General features: G+C 45.8%; 2 protein-coding genes and 1 non-coding gene across 3 annotated transcripts; 1 reads left to right on the top strand and 2 right to left on the bottom strand.

Moving 5' to 3' along the window:
* Positions 1-383: 383 nt before the first annotated feature.
* On the bottom strand, positions 384-7,512 carry elovl8a (ELOVL fatty acid elongase 8a). The gene is made up of 8 exons (XM_018753319.2): positions 7,481-7,512; positions 5,448-5,514; positions 4,642-4,829; positions 4,325-4,405; positions 4,044-4,100; positions 3,837-3,951; positions 2,312-2,439; positions 384-1,282 (listed from the first exon to the last, which is right to left on the bottom strand). Exons 2-8 carry the CDS (start codon positions 5,503-5,505, stop codon positions 1,115-1,117), a joined length of 795 nt encoding a protein of 264 aa, XP_018608835.2. The 5' UTR covers positions 5,506-5,514; positions 7,481-7,512; the 3' UTR covers positions 384-1,114.
* Positions 7,513-8,240: 728 nt separating this feature from the next.
* trnah-gug (transfer RNA histidin (anticodon GUG)) lies at positions 8,241-8,312 on the top strand. The gene has a single exon. It is a non-coding gene; the product is annotated as a tRNA-His (tRNA).
* A 5,153-nt stretch (positions 8,313-13,465) lies between these two features.
* Positions 13,466-18,283, bottom strand: selenop2 (selenoprotein P2). Its single transcript, XM_018753169.2, has 5 exons — positions 18,186-18,283; positions 17,736-17,973; positions 15,660-15,872; positions 14,924-15,035; positions 13,466-14,458 (listed from the first exon to the last, which is right to left on the bottom strand). The coding sequence occupies exons 2-5, from the start codon at positions 17,951-17,953 to the stop codon at positions 14,171-14,173; spliced, it is 831 nt and encodes a 276-aa protein (XP_018608685.2). The 5' UTR covers positions 17,954-17,973; positions 18,186-18,283; the 3' UTR covers positions 13,466-14,170.
* Positions 18,284-20,028: the final 1,745 nt, after the last annotated feature.

A 20,028-nucleotide genomic window follows, 5' to 3' on the forward strand; every position in this document is an offset into this window, starting at 1 on the left:
CGTGTGCAGTTTGAAGCGTCACAAAGCCGCTCTGTCTCACCCCTCATTACGGTATTTGCCACTCGGTCGCCACTGTGCCCGCCCTGCGGTGATCCATTTGTGCCAGGGTGAATGGGAGCCCGATGTTCGGAATGGGCAGAGAGGGTGGGAGGTCCAGGCACGGCCGGACACAAGCTCCCCTGCGGGGGTCCGTGGTGACGGAGTGACGAAAGCGAGAGCTCCACTCAGAGAGCGATCCTCCTCTACACAGTCAGCAATTGTTTTACTCCCCCATCCCCTTCCCCCACTACAATAGACCAGCCAACATAAAATGTGGCTTTGAAATGCGAATGAGACTATGATTCGTATCAAAAAGCTGCATTTTAATAACTGTGTGCCTCGTGCAGAGGGACTGCTGAATAATAACAAAATGAGACGATCTGGAAGTGGTGCTTGTGAGGAAGAGGGGGCAGGATGTGACAGCTGGATGGTCCCGCAAAACACTGGCACCGTAACACTCAGCGGGGGCACACACCATATGACACACAAAAAACTGATAACGTGCAGTTAAAAATTCATGTTTGACTCATGGCACACACATGAGGAGGCTGCTAGTTGTTGGGAAAGAAACTCATACATTCCAGGAAGTGAAGTCCCTTTGATGGTTGCAGCAGCTCAACACTGCCCCCCATGGGAGGAAGGCTGCAAACGCGTTGGACTCATGGGGGGGGGGTTTACTGCAGTCTCTGTGGGCGTCGATCTGCTGCTTTCGCAGGCGTGTGCTGACCAGCCATTGGCAGCTGTGCAGCCAGTAATTTATAAGATAAATGAACTGCCACAGGAGGAGATTAAATAAATAAGTAGAGTAGAGAGCGAAAGGCCCAGGCCGGTTTATATAAATTTGGCAAAATCTACAGAGCATGTCGAGGACCCAACCTGTAATGACCGGGGGGGAGGAGGGGGACAGTCCTCAGAAATGGAAAAGGAGACAAACACGAAGGCCATGATTGAGTCCGATAGGGGGGATGGGGGAGTCTCTACCGGAATACTCCATCTAGTTGTAGTGGTTGTCATGAGGTGGGACGTCCTAAATGAGTGACATCCCACAGGAAAACAGTGCAACCACTGCAGGTGATCATGTCTTCTTGCTTTTCTTGCCGAGGTAGTTCTGGTAATAGAAGTTGCTGAAGAGGAAGATGAGGCTGATGGAATAGGCGAGGACGACGGCATTCATGGAATCAGGGAAGTCGCACTCGGCAAAGTAGTTGTAACCCGTGTGGATGGTCAAAATGAAGAACTGGATCTGCGAGGAAGCGGACAAGAAGCCTTGGTTCACACATGTTCACCTTTAGCATTAAAAAAAATCAACCTTTACCGCCTCAAATATTCCTTCTCGGGCTGTGCAATTCTGTTTTGTATTCATCGAGTCCACAAGGAAAAAAAGAAGTTTCTAAGGCATACCTTTCAAGCCGTTTCCTTTTTATTTAATATATGAGCACTGTCCTGGGAGAACATGAAAGTCCTCAGCTGTCATCATTTTAATGAACATCATTTTAACATCACAGCACATCTGACTACCATGGAATCCATAATAGTGCACTAGAGAAGAGAGGAGAACGCAGAGTAGGAAAGTGACCCGGGCACATGTCAGTGACTCTGGTTGGAATTCAATTAGTCCATCACACCTATAACCTTTACTAACCTTGCAAGGTCTTTTTTTCCCCTCATTTTCCAGCTCTAATACAATCACTCACTCAGATTTTTCCCTACTGAAGGCTATTCAAAAGGAAAAAAGTGTTTTTCGAGCTCTGTTAAATTGCATTAATGAGGTCATGTCATGTCACATCTATGTGGTTTTAAGTTGTCCGCTGAGACTGTGGTGATACCCTGTGCGAGGTCACAATCCAGAATGCAGTCCTCCTCTTAAGGTTACACTTACGTTACTTTATTTAGCAGACTCTTTTCTCCAAAGTGACTTCCAATGAACTCTGTGTAGTGTTATGAGATCACACACCTTATTCACTGTGGTGACTTACACTGCTAGATACACTACTTACACTGGGTCACTCATCCATACATCAGTGAAACACACTCTCTCTGTCACTCACACACTATGGGTGAACCTGAACAGCATGTCTTTAGACTGCAGGAGGAAAGCAGAGCACACAGAAGAAACCCACACAGACATGGTAGGAACATGAAAACTCCACACAGACTAAGTGGGAATCAAATCCACATCCTCTCGCACCTCCCTGGCACTGTGAGACAGCAGCACTACTCGCTGTGCCACCGTGCTACCAAAGCTTACATGCTCATGAGGAGGGCAACTCACCAGCTGAAGGGAAGTTAGATAGCGTTTCCACCACAGGAACCTCTGCATGTGAGGCCCAAGCGCAGCCAGCCCATAGTACAGGTACATGATCACATGCACAAATGTGTTGATCACACCAATGAAGAATGCTGTGGAGCAAACAACACACAGAAGATCTAGCTGAACACAGTTCACTCAATACCCTCTCAACTTGCCCCTTAGCCTACACTCTTATCCAAGGCAGTTTACACAATTTTAACCATTTATATAGCTGGGTATTTTACCAGAGTGACTCAGGATAAGTACAGGTAGTCTCGATTTATGACATATGCCAACCACCTAGATTTGCAACGGCTGCCCCATTAACTTTATTTTGTTTTTTTTTTTTTTTGTTTTTTTTTTGAGTTCCGACATTTGGTCATTACGTCCAATGAGAACCGCTCCACCTGCTGTATGATAATATCATCTGGCTGCACAAGAAAGTCACATTACTTATTGTTTGTGTCTCAGTGAGTGTTTGGGTGCCCAGAAGCCATTGTGTTTTGTTTAGAAAACTTTTTGTTTGTGATTACCTTTAAGTTGTTTTTTATTTAAAATGGTTAGAAGGCAAGAAAGTGAGTGTTCATTATTCATTAATCAATACTACACGGCATTAACTACATTATTCACAATTACCTCTACTGTATGTCATTTTAGAATTACTGTTCTCTATTTATATTGTTACTATTTGGTATTAGTTTTAACAAAATAATGTGTGAAATTAGTTTTAAAAAAAGCCCTGTAATACAACATAGCATTCATCCATGTTGTTTATATAATGCAATATAAGAGAATGGTCAATGAGCAATGAAGTCAGCAGTAAGCAGAGGACCATCGATCCCTTGCTCTTAAGTCTTACAGTCGCAGTGGGACTTGAAACAACAACCTTCAGGTTACAAGTCCATGTCCTTAACTGGTACACTACATACTGCTCTACTGCCCTCTTCACAGCTATACTATTAAACGGATGAAAAGCACAAAGGCTTGAATACTTTGGATGACTTTGCCATGACATGCAAAAAAAGAAAAGGCAAACAGAAAGCTGTGCTGAAGAATTTTTAAAGCAGTGCAAACATGCCAGAGCAGCAGTGAATGGCAGGAATTCTGAGCATTTTAAAATGGTAAAAAACACTGAACGGCATTTGTGAGTTACCTCTCATTCTGCTTCCCAGCTAACACACACGGTTGTACACACACACACACATTTACAAAACCACTTGTCCCATGGGGGGTCGCGGGGAACCGGAGCCTACCCAGCAACACAGGGCATAAAGCTGGAGGGGGAGGGGACACACCCAGGACGGGACGCCAGTCCATCACAAGGCACCCCAAGCGGGACTCGAACCCCAGACCCACCGGAGAGCAGGACCCGGTCCAACCCCTTGCGCCACCACGCCCCCCACACGGTTGTAGTACTTTGGAAATTAATTTTACCAGTCTGTTCCTAACGTAGCTTCAATATATGCCCACAGAGTCGCTGATGTCCCTGAAGAGAAGAAGGACTTACACTGACCACCTGCCACATACTTGACCCCGGCCCACCAGTTGAAGATCATCGTCCCATGGTGGTAAACATGTAGGAAAGTCAGCTGGCTATTCTTCTTCCTCAGAATGAAGAAGAACTGGAGAATTGCAGGGAAACCCACAGTTCACACATCTGGTCAGAAGAGACACACTGCGGTACACTGGGCAATCAAGAATCAAGTGAACTTACGGTATCACTGAGCTCTATGACCTTGGAGAAGAAAAACCACCAACAGACTTTCGCCATCTGTTAAAGTTCAGAAAACAAAATCTTTAGCTGAATTTGTAATCACGAGTTACAGGAAATAAGACACCGAATTAAGAAGTACAAATAAATTACATTTTACATTTTTTTAAAGAGATTTTCTTGTTAATTACACCCTTTGTAATTACAAAACATTTAAAACATTTAGTGTAATGCACAATGCTGTTCTTGTAGATGTGTAATGATTTGAGTGAGTTGAGTTTTACCCTCATGCCGAGAGCACTGTTGCTATAGTCCACTGGCTGACATAGCAAGCTGTAGTTTGCCAGCCAGGCAGTCACCAAAAACTGGTAAAACAAAAAAAATTCTACATTAATAAGATATACGAAGACGTACAACAGCATGACTCTATATGGAATGCTTTACTCATTTTTATTCTACATGTTATGAATTATCATGGAAACCGGCTCAAGGTGTAATCAGTATTTCCCATGTTACTGCAGCAGCACCGCCTCATTGAGTCTGGACCCTACATCACCCCATCTGATGACCAGTAGCCGACTCCATTGTCCACTTGCTTTACCTCGTGGAACATGTAAGCCGAGAGGCCGACCATGGCAAAGTTATAGCCTATGAGCACACCCTTGAGGTTCACGGGCTCCCTGTTCTTCATGATCTTGGGCCCAGCCCATATGCTGAGGAGGTAGAGGATGAAGATCCCGATGATGGGCACTGGGGAGTAAACCAGCAGCCATGAGTCCGTCCTCTTGTCTGAGGAAAACAGGGATGTCCTTAATCAAACTTTAGGTATGTAACAATCCTTACAAGCCATGCTGTGGCTGGATTAGTGAGAGAAATTAGTTTGTGTGTCCAACCAGGGAGCAGTAATACCCTGAAGGAACCCACAATGGTGTAAAGGAACAACTTTTTTTATTACACTGTTATTTAGCCAAAACTTAGACTAAAGCACTCAAACCAACAGCCTTCAGGTTACAGCTCTGTGACCTTAACCATTTGCAGATCTGCTACTGTGTGTGTGTGTGTGTGTGTGTGTGTGTGTGTGTGTGTGTGTGTATCTGCTTCAGCAATAATTTGATGGAAGGGTCTGAAACACGCACTATAGGCAACATGTAATCCCAAAAAAAGTTTCATGCAGCTGAATCTGAACACTGATCAAAGACAGCTTTCAGGAGTATGACTGCTCACTGGGAATATTGTCATGTATATCATTACTGTACATTACATCATTATATACTCAAAGGTCATAGTAATTTGTCTGCTAGGAGTTGAGTGTATAGTGCAAAGTCTCTTTAATAAAATGCATGGCAGTAAGTGTGTAATGCAGAGGTTCGGGAAGAAAGAGATTCAGACTCAAAGTGTAATATTTACCTCCATTGTCTAGAACCCACTGGTAAAAGGTCTGGATCCTCTGAGCAAGCAACGCCATTCCAAAGTGCTGCAAAAAAATGAATGAAGCTGTTACACCCCTTAATACACTGCTGTCAAAATGCCACACAAACACAAACCTGCATACTAATATGCTGAAGACTGCCCTACTTTCTCCCAAATAATTATTAATGCCCTATCCGATTATAATACTGCTTGCTTCATTAATGATTTAAGTGATCAAGTTAGACCAGTTTTATTGTTTGTGGGTAGTTGTTATTCTCAATTATTGCTGTCATTTATCAAAATATCAAGTACAAGTTCATTGAAATGCTTTTTAAGAATAGTATGTGCTTCTCTTTGATACTGAAGATTCTTTTATGTGCCCTGGCTGTACACTAGCGTTCAGTGTACAGTTTCTACAGTGTTGAGTGCAACGAAAAGGGATGAACAAACTGTGACTTTAGTACACAATGACAGCTATGCACGGGGGGTCCCTAAACTATTTTAGAATTATACTGATCATAACACATAACGTGGGTAGCACAGTGCCACAGTAGGTAGTGCTGGTGCCTCACAGCTCTAGGACTGCATGTTCAGACATGGGTTCAAACTGGGTTCCTCCCACAGTCCAAATATAATGTTTCAGTTGAACCGGTGGCACTAAATTGCCCTCAGTGTGTCTTTGTGTCACAGTGGGAGTGTATGTGAGGGACTGGTGCATCCATGCAGGGTGTATTCTCTGTCACTCCCTATGCTCCCAGGATAGGCTCTGGGCCACCTTGACCCAGTACTGGACAAGTGTAAAGATGGACAGATGGATGGATGCAGGGATAATATGCATTGTTAATGTTTGTACATTTCACAACATTTTGAAAATATTTATTAAGATCATAGCAGTTCCAACACGGCTGTGGTAGACCACCCACTGAAAAACCTCACTGTGTTGACCTAGCTACCTACCCACCAACTGGTTTGTTAATACTCAGTGACAGTGGGAAGATTTTGGTCATTTGGCAGATCCCTTCTAAGTTGGTCCAGCATTTCTAATTTTATTGTGTTGTGCGCCTTGTATTCAAATATTTATTTTGCCAGCCACGATGACCCCAAGTTACACATTTTACGAGCCAAAAGTCAGTTGCTATCAACTAATATTTGCCTTTCCAACACCTACCTCCTTAGACACTGTCAGGAAATGCAATTACATTTCTGATAAAATAATATTCATGAGCATCATTCCACTGCTGCTTTTCTTATACAGAACTTAAATCACTGGTATTCTAAATTTGCAGCACGCAAAGAAAATAATCACATGTTCAACAAATTCCTTTATGAGGGCTGGGACCAATGTGTCCAAACTCTGTTGATTTTCGTGAGCAGGGTTTGTGATTGCTGCTCTCTATAGTTTATTCTATATCAGCACTCACCTCATAAAACAGTATAGAAAGAGGCACAGATTGGAAACAAAAGGTCCACATTCCTCACTGATGACCAGGTCGAGAACTGGCGGCCAAGGTACAGTAAAGAACAGTGGCTGTCAACCTGCTCTTTATGAGTTCACTTTACATTTATTGAAAATGAATGTAGTTGTAACATTTAATCATTTTGCTGACACTTTTGTCGAAAGCAACTCAGAATGTTAAGCTAGTTACAGCTACTTATCCATTTGTAGAGCTGGGTAATTTTACTAGAGCAATTTGTAGTAAGGACCTTACTCAAGGGCACTACAGGTGGGTTTTACATTTATATTTATTCATTTAGCAGAAGCTTTTTGCGAAAGCGACGTACATCTCATAGAAAATACTGTGTACATTACATTAGATGGAAGAGAGACTTAGATGCGGACGCGTGATTCTAAAGTGCCGTCACTTTCTTACCACCATTTCTATCGATTGTACAATGTACAGTACCTCACATGAGTAGCTGTATGAAACTTTATCCGAATATCGATGATTCCTTTCTAGTAAATTAAATGCACACACACACCATCTGAAATCGCTTGTCCCATATGGGGTCACGGGGAGCCAAAGCCTAACCTGGCAACACAGGGCGCAAGGCCGGAGGGGGAGGGGACACACCCAGGACGGGACACCAGTTCGTCGCAAGGCACCCGAAGTGGGACTCGAACCCCAGACCCAGTGCAGAGCAGGACTCAGTCAAACGCACTGTGCCACCGCACCCCCCAAACTGTATAAATAAAAAAAAAAAAAAAAAAAAAAGAAAAAAAAATATATAAACATTTACATTACAGGAGTAGCTGTGTGAACATTTACCCTGAGGAATTCAAACATGCAACCTTTGGAGCTCTACCCATGGTACTACCAGTTCTTCTGTTCACATTCATCAAACACTTTTCTCCTAAATGACTCACAATGTTACACTATTTACATTTACTTGCTTTAAGTGGTGCAATTTAGGGTAAGTACCTTACTCACAGGTAAGACTTGATCCTGCAACCTTTGGGTCCAAAACACAGCCGCTCCAACCGCTACACCACCAAACATGCAAAACAAAAAAAAAAAACAATAAAAATATACTTTTAGTACTTCACTTTTTGCTTTTAATTAAAATACTAAAAAAATGCACTGTGTGTCATTATCGTGTGGCACAAAACCACGTGTGGCTACTCGCATTTGGTTGTTTTCATTTTCAGGTGAGGTGATGTGAAGCAGGTATTTCTTTCTCTCCATGAGAAACAAGGGCTGCGGTGGGGGAGCGCGCGCCGGTCCGCGCGCGGCTCTTCTTCGCACAAACAGGGGACCCTGCAGGTGGCGCGCAGCACGAGAGCTGTAGCTCGCCGTGATCGTATAGTGGTCAGTACTCTGCGTTGTGGCCGCAGCAACCCCGGTTCGAATCCGGGTCACGGCACAGCGAACGTTCGCGCCTTTTTTTTTTTTTTTTAATATAAAAAAAACTCAGGCATCACGTGTCAGCGTCCGCCTCCCTCCTTCTGCTCGTGTGATGCGCACGCAAACGTGAGGGAGGGGTGTAAATCTCAAAAGTCACACCACAAAGCTGTGATATTTTTGCACGCACGTAAATGATCCCGCGACACGCGCTGGATGACAACATTTTTGTCAGCAAAGCCATTCGTACACGCCGTGAGTGCGAACACGATGCAATAACCGCCGGCGTTCAATCGATGAGTAAACTGAATATAGTGAATTATAATGGCACAAATAAGCGTTACGTTTGATGTTATGAAAGAGAAATTGAGAGGTTTTTTTTTTTTTTTCCCCTCACATGATGTCATTTGAGCTAAGAGAAAGATAAGAAGTCCATTCCGTTCGAGGTTCAACTGGAATAACAAGCAGCGCCGCTTCCTCACCTCCCGCCTCGCTGTGCCTCAGTCTGCGGCCGAAAAACAGCAAAGTTCAACGGTCCCACGGCAGCTGAAGGGGAGGAGAGGAGAGGCAGAATGCCATTTAAGGACAGATAAGTGGTTTAGGAGCTCCTAGTCTAGTGTCTTAGCAGAAATCCCTTTACGCAAGCAGAGGTCACCAGGCAGGTATGTGCGGGACCCAGTGAAACATTAACTGTCAGCGACACCGAGCCGCGAGAAACTAAAAACTGAACCAAGAGTCAAGTACATCTGAAACCTTAAGGCTTAAGTTTCGTCCTGAAACAAAACAGGCTGTTTCAGATCATGTACTTGACTCTTTTTGGTTCAGTGTTACATACGTAACATAGTTACTTAAGGCTTATTCCTTTTCCAGACGGAGAGAATTTGAAAGGTTTAACTTCAAACTTGTTGTTCCGTGGCGCATCTCTTTCCTCGATAACTGGAGAGCGACACGGTTTTATACACAGCGATATTGTTCGAAAGGGACACTCACTGTGTCAAGCGAAGGCAGCGCAGTGAATGGGACTCAGTGGGAGCGAATGTAAAAGCGGTTGTGCCGGTTCGACCGCCCCGCTTTACGCCGTTGCCTCCCACAGCCCGTCTCGTTTCACGCCTTTCCCTCCTACTGACCGCCTCGCTTTAAGCTGTTCCCTCCTACTGACCGCCCTGCCATTCCCCATTTTACGCCTTTTCCTCCTACTGACCACCCCACTTTCCGTTCTCTCCTACTGACCACCCTTACTCCTGCTGACCTCCCCGCTATATGCCGTTCCCTCCTACTGTCCGCCCCACTTTATGCTGTTTCCCCCCTACTGACCGCCCCACTATACACCTTTCCCTCCTACTGACCGCCCTGCCTTTCCCCGGTTTACACCTTTCCCTCCTACTGACCGCCCCACTATACACTTTCCCTCCTACTGACTGCCCTGCCTTTCCCCACAGTTTACACCTTTCCCTCCTACTGACCGCCCTGCCTTTCCCCACAGTTTACACCTTTCCCTCCTACTGACCGCCCCGCTATACACTTTCCCTCCTACTGACTGCCCTGCCTTTCCCCACTGTTTACACCTTTCCCTCCTACTGACCGCCCTGCCTTTCCCCGGTTTACACCTTTCCCTCCTACTGACCGCCCTGCCTTTCCCCGGTTTACACCTTTCCCTCCTACTGACCGCCCTGCCTTTCCCCGGTTTACACCTTTCCCTCCTACTGACCGCCCCGCTATATGCCTTTCCCCGCTTTACGCTCTTCCCCCCTACTGTCCGCCCTGCTTTATGCTGTTTCCCCCCTACTGTCCACCCCGTTTTACGCCTTTCCCTACTGACCGCCCCACTTTACGCCGTTTTCTCCTACTGACCACCCTTACTCCTGCTGACCGCCCCGCTATACGCCGTTCCCTCCTACTGTCCGCCCCACTTTATGCTGTTTCCCCCCTACTGACCGCCCCACTATACACCTTTCTCTCCTACTGACCGCCCTGCCTTTCCCCACTGTTTACACCTTTCCCTCCTACTGACCGCCCCGCTATATGCCTTTCCCCGCTTTACGCTCTTCCCCCCTACTGTCCGCCCTGCTTTATGCTGTTTCCCCCCTACTGTCCACCCCGTTTTACGCCTTTCCCTACTGACCGCCCCACTTTACGCCGTTTTCTCCTACTGACCACCCTTACTCCTGCTGACCGCCCCGCTATACGCCGTTCCCTCCTACTGTCCGCCCCACTTTATGCTGTTTCCCCCCTACTGACCGCCCCACTATACACCTTTCTCTCCTACTGACCGCCCTGCCTTTCCCCACTGTTTACACCTTTCCCTCCTACTGACCGCCCCGCTATATGCCTTTCCCCGCTTTACGCTCTTCCCCCCTACTGTCCGCCCTGCTTTATGCTGTTTCCCCCCTACTGTCCACCCCGTTTTACGCCTTTCCCTACTGACCGCCCCACTTTACGCCGTTTTCTCCTACTGACCACCCTTACTCCTGCTGACCGCCCCGCTATACGCCGTTCCCTCCTACTGTCCGCCCCACTTTATGCTGTTTCCCCCCTACTGACCGCCCCACTATACACCTTTCTCTCCTACTGACCGCCCTGCCTTTCCCCACTGTTTACACCTTTCCCTCCTACTGACCGCCCCGCTATATGCCTTTCCCCGCTTTACGCTCTTCCCCCCTACTGTCCGCCCTGCTTTACGCTGTTTCCCCCCTACTGTCCACCCCGTTTTACACCGTTTCCCCCCTACTGACCGCCCCACTATACGCCTTTCCCTCCTACTGACCGCCCCACTTTATGCCGTTCTCTCCTACTGACCACCCTTACTCCTGCTGACCGCCCTGCTATATGCCTTTCCTTCCTACTGACCGCCCCGCTCTACACTGTTCTCTCCTACTACCACCTGTAGGTAGTACTGTGGTAAGTGTTTTTCACCAGGTAGTCTGAAGGTTGTTGGTTCGAATCCTCCATCCTCCTGTGTTGTCCTTGCTTTAGGTACTTACCATGAATTCAACCAGAAAGAATACTCTACTATATAAAAGAAGGAACAGCTCATTGATTGTCTGACACCAAAATAATAATGTACATTGTTTGTTCATAAATGACTGAATGTGTCTGCACAGGCTACTTAATGAGTTCACTGTTTCATACTCATTTTTATCTGACTGTTTTTTTTATCTGTTTTTATCCAGCTGTTTTGGGCGGCACGGTGGCACAGTGAGTAGTGCTGCTGTCTCACAGTGGCTGGGTGGTGTGAGAGAACATGGGTTTGATCCCTGCTCAGTCTGTGTGGAGTTTGCATGTTCTCCCTGTGTCTATGTGGGTTTGCTCTGTGTGCTCTGGTTTCCTCCCACAGTCCAAAGGCATGCTGTTCAGGTTCCCCCATAGTGTGTGAGTGTTGCAGAGTGAGTGTATTTCATTGATGCATGGATGAGTAACCCCTTGTAAGTAGTGTAAGTTACCTTGGTGAATAAGGTGTGTGGGCTAGGAATGCCACATAGTATCTGTTGTAAGTTACTTTGGACAAAAGTGTCTGCTAAGTGAATAAATGTAAATGTCCAAGGTGGGTGTGGTGGTGCAGTGGGTTGGACTGTGTCCTGCTTTCTGGTGGGTCTGGGGTTTGAGTCCTGCTTGGGGTGTGTTGCTCTGGCTCCCTGTGACCCTGTATGGGGCAAGTGGCTTCAGACTGTGTGTGTGTGTGTGTTTTTGTCCAGTGTCAGATTATAAGGGAACAGCTTTAAATACTACCACTACCTTCTACCCCCACTACGCCACTGTGTAGGACTGGAGGACAAGGTGCTTTACAGTTTTTATACTTCCTTCTAAGAACACTCCTATATATCAGACTATAAGCTAAGTGGTGGGACTTATTTTTGGTCAGTATGATTTGTAAGAGAGAAAAGTGTGAGTCAATTTTCAGAGACTCAGGTCCAGCTCATCGCCAGGATGCTCTCTTCAAGAACCTACAATTAACAGCTTGAAAAACACTTTCTTAAATTTCTCCACGTTGGATAGATTTTCTAGCTGCTGACTTCTCTTCCATGTCGGAAAAGAGATTCGGAAATGAAAAAGTTTCAATAGATGACGTAAAATCTATATAAAACAAAGACAAACATTGATATAACCAAAGACTGAATTGCAACAAATTCTATTTCTTGCCACGCTTTGTCTATATTCCTGAGTGTATTGCAGAAGTTTTTATTCATGTTTATTAAGCTCTCATTATGTCACAAATCATAATCATGTTTTGAACAGATTACGTTTTAATGACCTAAAAAAAAAAAATCGTCCTTGCAAAAATAGATTTTGAAAATGAGAAAGCTTTTAAGAAAATCAACTTTGCTTGTTGACAGAAAGAACAAAAAGTCTGAGAATAATGCAGTGTAGTGAAAAGCAGTTACACATCTGAGGCTCCCTGCTTTGCTTCTAAAACTGAATTTGTGACTTGTTTTTGGGACACATCACGGCCGCTGTACTTGGTCACTTGGGAGACCCCCCGCCGCTCCAACTCCATCCGTTTCCCTCAGTGCTGCTCGGCCTGGGCTGTGCTACATGTTGCAACTCTTGTCTCGCTGGGCATCCGTCTGTAGACTCCTGAGTGCGGTTTAAACTACAGATTTCATTTCAAGCAGAGGACAGGAGATCACTGAGCTAACCCAACACCCTAATGGGCGCGCATCAACTACTTTGGGGTTCCAAATGAGGAGTGAAGGATTGGGGGGCTATTAGCAGCTACTGGGAGGTGGAGGGGTTGTGCTATAAACAGCCCACATTACATACAGTACTGTGCAAAAGTCTTAGGCACTTCGATGTTTCACAAAAATATTAGTTTTAAATGCTTATTTAATGTCTTCTGCCTTAGTGTCAATGGAGCATATTTTAGATTTCCAAGCATTCCTTTTGCAAAAAGTTACAGTATTACAGTAAGGGTTTTGTTAAAGAAAGTACACATACTGAAGCCGCTTGTCTCGAGCGGGGTCGCGGTGAACCGGAGAATAACCCGGCAACACAAGGCTGGAAGGGGAAAGGACATGCCCAGGATGGGACGCCAGTCCATCGCAAGGCACCTCAAGCAGGACTTGAACCCCAGACCCGCCAGAAAGCGGGACCCGGCCAAACCTGCTGTGCCAAGCTGTTGTTGACAATGGATGGCTACTAAGCTTTGTAGGAAGTTTATTAATTAAGAGCATTACTTTTGGAAGCATTCTCACTTTACAGCTTTTTTCCACAACCAAGTGCCTAAAACTTTTGCACAGTACTGTATCATATAGACAATTACAAGTATTTCATACATCCATGACCATTTAAAGAAATATTTAGGATAAGAGATATGTGGTTGAAGTTATACATCTAATAAAAATAATTTTTCTCCCAGATTTGCATCTCAGAAGGCAGGGTGCACCTGGGTTGGGACAAAAGTTCTTTGCAGGGTAAGCACACGCACACATACAATGGGCAATTTAGTCACCAGTTCACCTGAAACACATCTTTGGACTGTGGGAGGAAACCAGAGTAAATGTGAACATGGGGAGAATAAGCAGGCTCCAGATACACCTAGCCAAATTGGAACCCATGTTCAAAGCACAGTTGAGGAGGTGTGAGATACCAGAGCTACCCAGTTTTGCTCTGGTTGCCATTAATGAAGAATGAAAAGGCTAATCCCATGCACACTTAGGGTGTTTTACATCTTTGCAGTTTGTTTTAGTTCCCGTCCCATGGTCTTGATCGGCACCCAGGGGAATTAGCATATTATAACTAACAAAGAGAGAGCAGATGGTGAACTACAGCAAAGCAAAGTTTCACAGTAAACAGGGTACTCTGATGGACTCTGATAATGGAATGGACGCCATGGTCCACATTTTAGATATTTCCGAGAGAGAGGCAATTGAATCTTCCCTGAGTCTAGTGTCCACCCTGGGTGTGGTGGCGGTCATTATGGTGATGTGGAAGATGTTGCTTCTGTAGCCTCTTCCCATGGCTGTGTGGATGATGGTGTTGCCCCTCAGGGACTTCAGCAGCCCAACCCTTCTTCAACGGCTCTTCCGTGTCCCCTTCCTCTATCTCAGTATTAGGTTCCCCTGCAGCGTCGCCACCCGGGACGTCGGCCGTGACGTTGGTCGTGATGTTAGCCGTGCCATTATTCTCTGTCAGTTTGGTGCCGTTCAAGCTTTCTGCTTCTGTAGAGTAAAACTGTAAGAAGAGCACACTCATGAAAACGTGAAGTACCACACACATGCTCACGCAAATGCAGGCTCAGCATTTCTTAACATGCACAACATGTGTTTAAGAGGGAAACCCATGCAAGGTATGAATTACAACTCATTCATACAGCCCGGTACTTTCACTGTGTCAATTCAGAGTGAATATCTTGGTCAAGGGTGTTAAAGCAGGAGTGGGATTAGAACCAGGGATCTTCAGGTTACCAGGTTACACCCCTAACAAATACAGAAAATGTGGCTGAAGTGTCTTACAGCCTTACACATTTTAATTTGTAATCCTTCTACACAGTTGGATGTTTGGAGAAGGAACTGCGGTAGAGTACTTATGTGCAGGAACATATGGCCACTGACAGTTAGAGTCCTATACCATCCCATCCCAGTGTTTTTGACAGTATCGGGAGACGGTGCGGTGGCGTCAGTGCGCAGCGTCACTCACGGAGCAGTTGCCGCAGATGTCCTTGCGGTAGGACACCCAGATGGCCGCCTCGACGTAGGGGTACTGCAGGAAGGTGTACGGAAGGACAATGTGGAAGGTCAGTCTCCCGCACCTGTGGGAGGGAGCACCAGATCTTCGGTCAGTGGCTGGCGCTGCGCTGCCCCGATTCCGAAGCCTCGGAACCCCACTTTAGGTCAAAGGTTATTTAGGAGGCTTTAGGTTATTCATTTAGCTGTTGCTTTTCTTCAAAGCGTATTACAGTGTTAAGCTACTTACAGTTGTTAACCCCTTTATGCAGCTGGGTAATTTTACTGGAGCTATTTACGGTAGGTACCTTGATCAAGGGTATACAGCTGGAGGTGGGGTTTGAACCTACAACCTTTGGCTCCAATAAAGCCACAGAGCCTGTTTAAACCTTACATATGGTTTTCAATTAGAGTATCGCACATTGTTCATACCAGCTACTGAATTTTATCTATAATAAACTTGCATGAAGTCACCCGTCCTACTGAATTGCTGATTGCTGAATCTGTAGGGAAATATATTTCTCTTTCAAGATTAAGCAATTACCTATTCCTTTTAGATACATAGGCTGTGGCTATGGGCTGGATGCCACATACTGGTTTTTGGTGAAGATAGACTCATTGGTTTGGGATGTCCTCTCTAAAATGAGTGAGCGGTCCATCTCATTAAGGGGTCGCCAACAGCTAACGGTCCTGCAGCAGGGGCTCTGTACCGGTCGTATATGAGGAAGTCATCTTTGGCGCCGTTCAGGAGCTTCCAGACATTCTGCTGTCGAGGGGCCTGTTGGTAGACTGGGATCTCCTTTGGTGCCCTCCTCTTCAGCTCCTGGTACTGGCGTCTGGACGAGATGTCCTGCTGGTTGACGATCAGATAGCTCACGTTCTGCAGGCCATACCTCAAGAGCTTGTTCCGTAAGACTCCCATACTGTCCGGGTGACACAACAGCATCATCAGAGTTGGGTCACACACCAACTATGGCCCATCCTGACATCTTCTTTCCTTCAGAGAAGACTATAAAGACTCTGTGTTTCCTCTGGTACGCTTGTCTGTAAATCAGTGGTGCTACAACTTTGGTCACAGGGACCCATTTACTGCGACGCCTTTTGGATCCATCTTAGTTTGTCAAACTCAATTTCACAGATTATTTTCCGCAATTTGAAAATCCCAACACTCCTGTGTTCGTGTTTTTGGAGTCCTGTCTGTACCTACAGTTAAAGTACACGTGTTTCTGCTATCCTTCATTTACTTGTGTCCTTAAGCAGTAAGTAATAAGTAACTGGTGGATTAAACGTATTTATAAATTCTAATATCACGTCTGAGGAGCATGAATTAACCGGATCACGTTGAGGTAAAAGACGTTGCTTTTCTGTTAGCGCAAACAGATCTGTCAGAGTTTAAGGACATGTCACTTGTAGCGGTTAATAGATGTGGTTAGTACAGCTGTAGATCAATATTTTGTGACAGATGTAATTTGTAAAGAGATTAGCTGGAACAAAAGCCAGGATACAAAGCAGCACTCCAGGATAAATGGTGGTGGAAACCTGAAGTGTCATTCATACCCGGCCACTAGATGTCACTCTTCCTCCCTGTGTGGAAAAAGGGTACAGACACACACACACACACACACACACACACACACACACACACACACACACACACACACACACACACACAGGCTGAAGCTGGAGCCTAACCTGGCAATGCAGGGCATAAGGCCGGAGGTGGGGATGCACCCAGGACAGGGCGCCAGTCAGTCACAAGGCACCCCCAGCAAGACTCAAACCCCAGACCTGCCAGAAAGCAGGATCTGGCCAAACCTGCTGTGCAACCGCACCCCCCCGAAACAGGGTACCGAATGTCAAAAAACTAGATGCATGGATCGACTACATTGCAAAGCACTGGATGTATTCTGGGTAATTTAAAAAGTTCCGTATGATATAAGCACAAAGTTGTGGTATCTCCACTAAGCAATTAATTCAGAAAAAAGAGTTAAAATGAAAGACTTTTCTTCTGGAAAGCTCACCTTGGTTGGTGACTCATATGTTTTTACCTACAATACATTTATTAATTCAGCTGATGCTTTTCTCCAAAGCGCCTTGCAATGTTTTGGTACTTTACAGTGATTTACCCATTTATAGAGGTGGATAACTTTACTGGAGCAATTTAGGGTAAATACCTTGCTCAAGGGTACTACAGCTGGAGGTGGGGATAAAACCTGCAACCTTTGGGTCCAAAGGCAGCAGCGCTAACCCCTACGCTACCAGCTGCCCATATGGTTCATCTTTACTGTAGCCCTCATTCCGTTTAGTGTAACACTTTGTAAGTTGCTCTTGATATGGGCTTATTGCAGCAAGTAATAAAAATTTAGTGTCAATATGTGTGACTCAGCTGCAGTATCTCAGTATCAGTCATATCAAGTCTCTGCAAAGCATTGATTGATTTTTATGCCTGGTTCGTGGCTATAACGCTAAAAAGTGCACTCAGCTGGAAATGTGAAACACTAAAGTGTCACTTCTGGAATCCAAAGTGTATTTACGAACATCCGTCTGCAGCATCTTGGTTGAATAATGAATGTTGTTCCTCTTGTTCTAATGACCCACCGAGGGCCAGCATACGCAGAGACAGCTGTGTGCTTAACTGACAGACCAGCTGGTCCGAAGCTGTAAAAGTAACAAGCGTATTAATGCCGGATTGCGCGACGCTTGAAGTTCCAGCCAGCTTTCTCGTCCCGCTACTACCAGAAAATAAAAAGCCTCCCGGGCGGCGGTCCGCGTGTCGGACCTCTTACTTGGCGGCCTGCTGGAGACAGAACTGTCAGCTGGCTTGCAGCAGGGCCACCACCACAACGTTCCCCAGGTGCTCCTGCATGGGGGCACGGCCGTCGATCTCCCACTGCGGTGGGGGTTCGCAGATCTTCGAGGGGTCCCTGTCGCCCTCAATGAACAACGAAGATGCGGTCAAGAGAGCTGGCAGGACCGAGAACCACAAGGTCCCGAGACCCTGCATGGTCTGGAGTGACCTCTGACCTGGGGAGAGAGGTGGACCAGTGGGCTACAAGGGGATCCCCAGCAATCTCCATCCACACAAGACACCTGGAATGATTAAACATTTAGAAAAATTCGAGATACTTAGCTGGGGCTTATAAAGAGTTTTTCGTACAGATTTGATTGAGCTGCGTTTCACGTAAAATACTACGTATGGATGGACTGGACTTTACTGACAGATTTAAACTACTTACCTGTGCTTTTCTGCTTTTTACTCCCGGTTTTTCTCTTGAAAGTACTATTACTACAGTTTACTTTGTTTTTAAGTTCTAGCCCTCCCCCAGACACGCCACCCTCGCACTGTGGGAAAGGCCAATTGGCTGAAGGGGGTGGAGGATGGGGCAAAGGGCACTTTAGATACCAACTCTGTTCTGGCAGACTGCAACTTCTGTGCCTCCAACCCATAATTTACATTTACATTTATTTACTTAGCAGATGCTTTTCTCCATAGCGACTTCCAGTGAAGTCTATGTAGTGTTATCAGCCCACACACCTTATTCACCGTGGTGACTTACACTGCTAGATACACTACTTACACTGGGTCACTCATCCATACATCAGTGGAACACACACACACACTCTCTCTCTGTCACTCACAATAATAGGTGATTATTGAAGGTCTGTATTTCATTGTGGTGTACAGCAGCAGTGCCTCAGAACTCCTGGACTATGGGTTCAGATAGAACTTCGAATGTGTGGCACGATCTCATTTTAGTTTCCCCTCGGTGCTCTGGTTTCCTCCCGCAGTCCAAACACCTGCGTTTCATGTAAACTGGTGACTCTAAATTTCCCTTGAAGTGAACGAGTGTGTGCGATTGCCTTGTGATGGACTGATGTCCTGTCCAGGGTGTACCCTGCTTTACACCCTTAGTTTACACGATAGGCTCTGGGCCACCATGACCCTGCACCGAACAAAGTGGGTGATGTAAATGTGAATGGAATGCACCGCATCAGTTTGTGTTTGTAACAGATTTCACTTTTGCATCTCAAACCAAATGGACCAGGCATATCACTGAGCAGAAAATACCAGGGTTACTTACAAAAGGAAAATATATATGTATAAACTGCAAGCTTTTGTTCAGTTTACATGGTATATCAGTCAAAGTATCCCAAAACACTTCAGCTGTCAGCGCCACTTGTCTCTGGTGACGTCCTGGCGCCTGCAAAGTGGCTGTGAATAACAAAGAAGAAAGGCTATGTTGAAACAATGCTAATGAGTGTCGACAAATACAGTGACAAGGCCCATCCAAGGGTAACGCAAAACAGGAATAACGCAGCAGGTTTATCTTTGCAGCCGCCAGGTGCAGAACTTGTAGTGGGACACTGATGGAACGAGCCTGAGTGATGCGAGGTCACGTTTATTTTTTGTTTTTCACACACAGCTCACCTTTGGGCAAAGACCTCTCCCGTGCTCAAGGCCAGCAGCGGGACCTGGGACACACACCCAACGTGCGGATGGGACGGATACAGCAGGGAGCTGAGTTGCGACACCGGTTGCGTCCCTGTTGACCATCTCCAAACAGGCGGACACACTTCGAGGCCTCGGTCTTCAGCTCATTTCATCTGATCTGTCTCCGCAGCTTCCTACAAGCACATTGGTGGAGGTGACAGAGGCCTATTGAGACCATGGGGTCATCAGAAGTCACGCTGGTGGTCTGACTGCCCACAAGTGTCAGCAGTAAAGAGGACGGGCATACAATAAAGCCCCTGTCTACACCACTGTGCCTTCACCACGGTAATTCACACTTTCAATGGGGTCTTACACTGTCACACAAGTGAAAGGCAGCACAAGACTTGTTTCTCCAGCCAGAAAAGCCACCAATTCAACTTGCTACATATTCCCGAAATGAAGATCCACGCTCATATATTTCATTACAGTTTTGTTTGTGGGTTTAAAATATATTCTTTATGCGTTCTTTATTTTGTGTAAAATCCCTTTCACGACCAACTGAAAAGGCAAATTCGAACAAAGATGAGCTACCTACGTGAGCTCAAGGTTGAGTGCAGCTTGACTCGGAATGTTTCTCCAGCCTAAAA

Source organism: Scleropages formosus, chromosome 3 (assembly GCF_900964775.1).
Source record: "Scleropages formosus chromosome 3, fSclFor1.1, whole genome shotgun sequence".
NCBI classification, from domain to species: Eukaryota; Metazoa; Chordata; class Actinopteri; order Osteoglossiformes; family Osteoglossidae; genus Scleropages; species Scleropages formosus.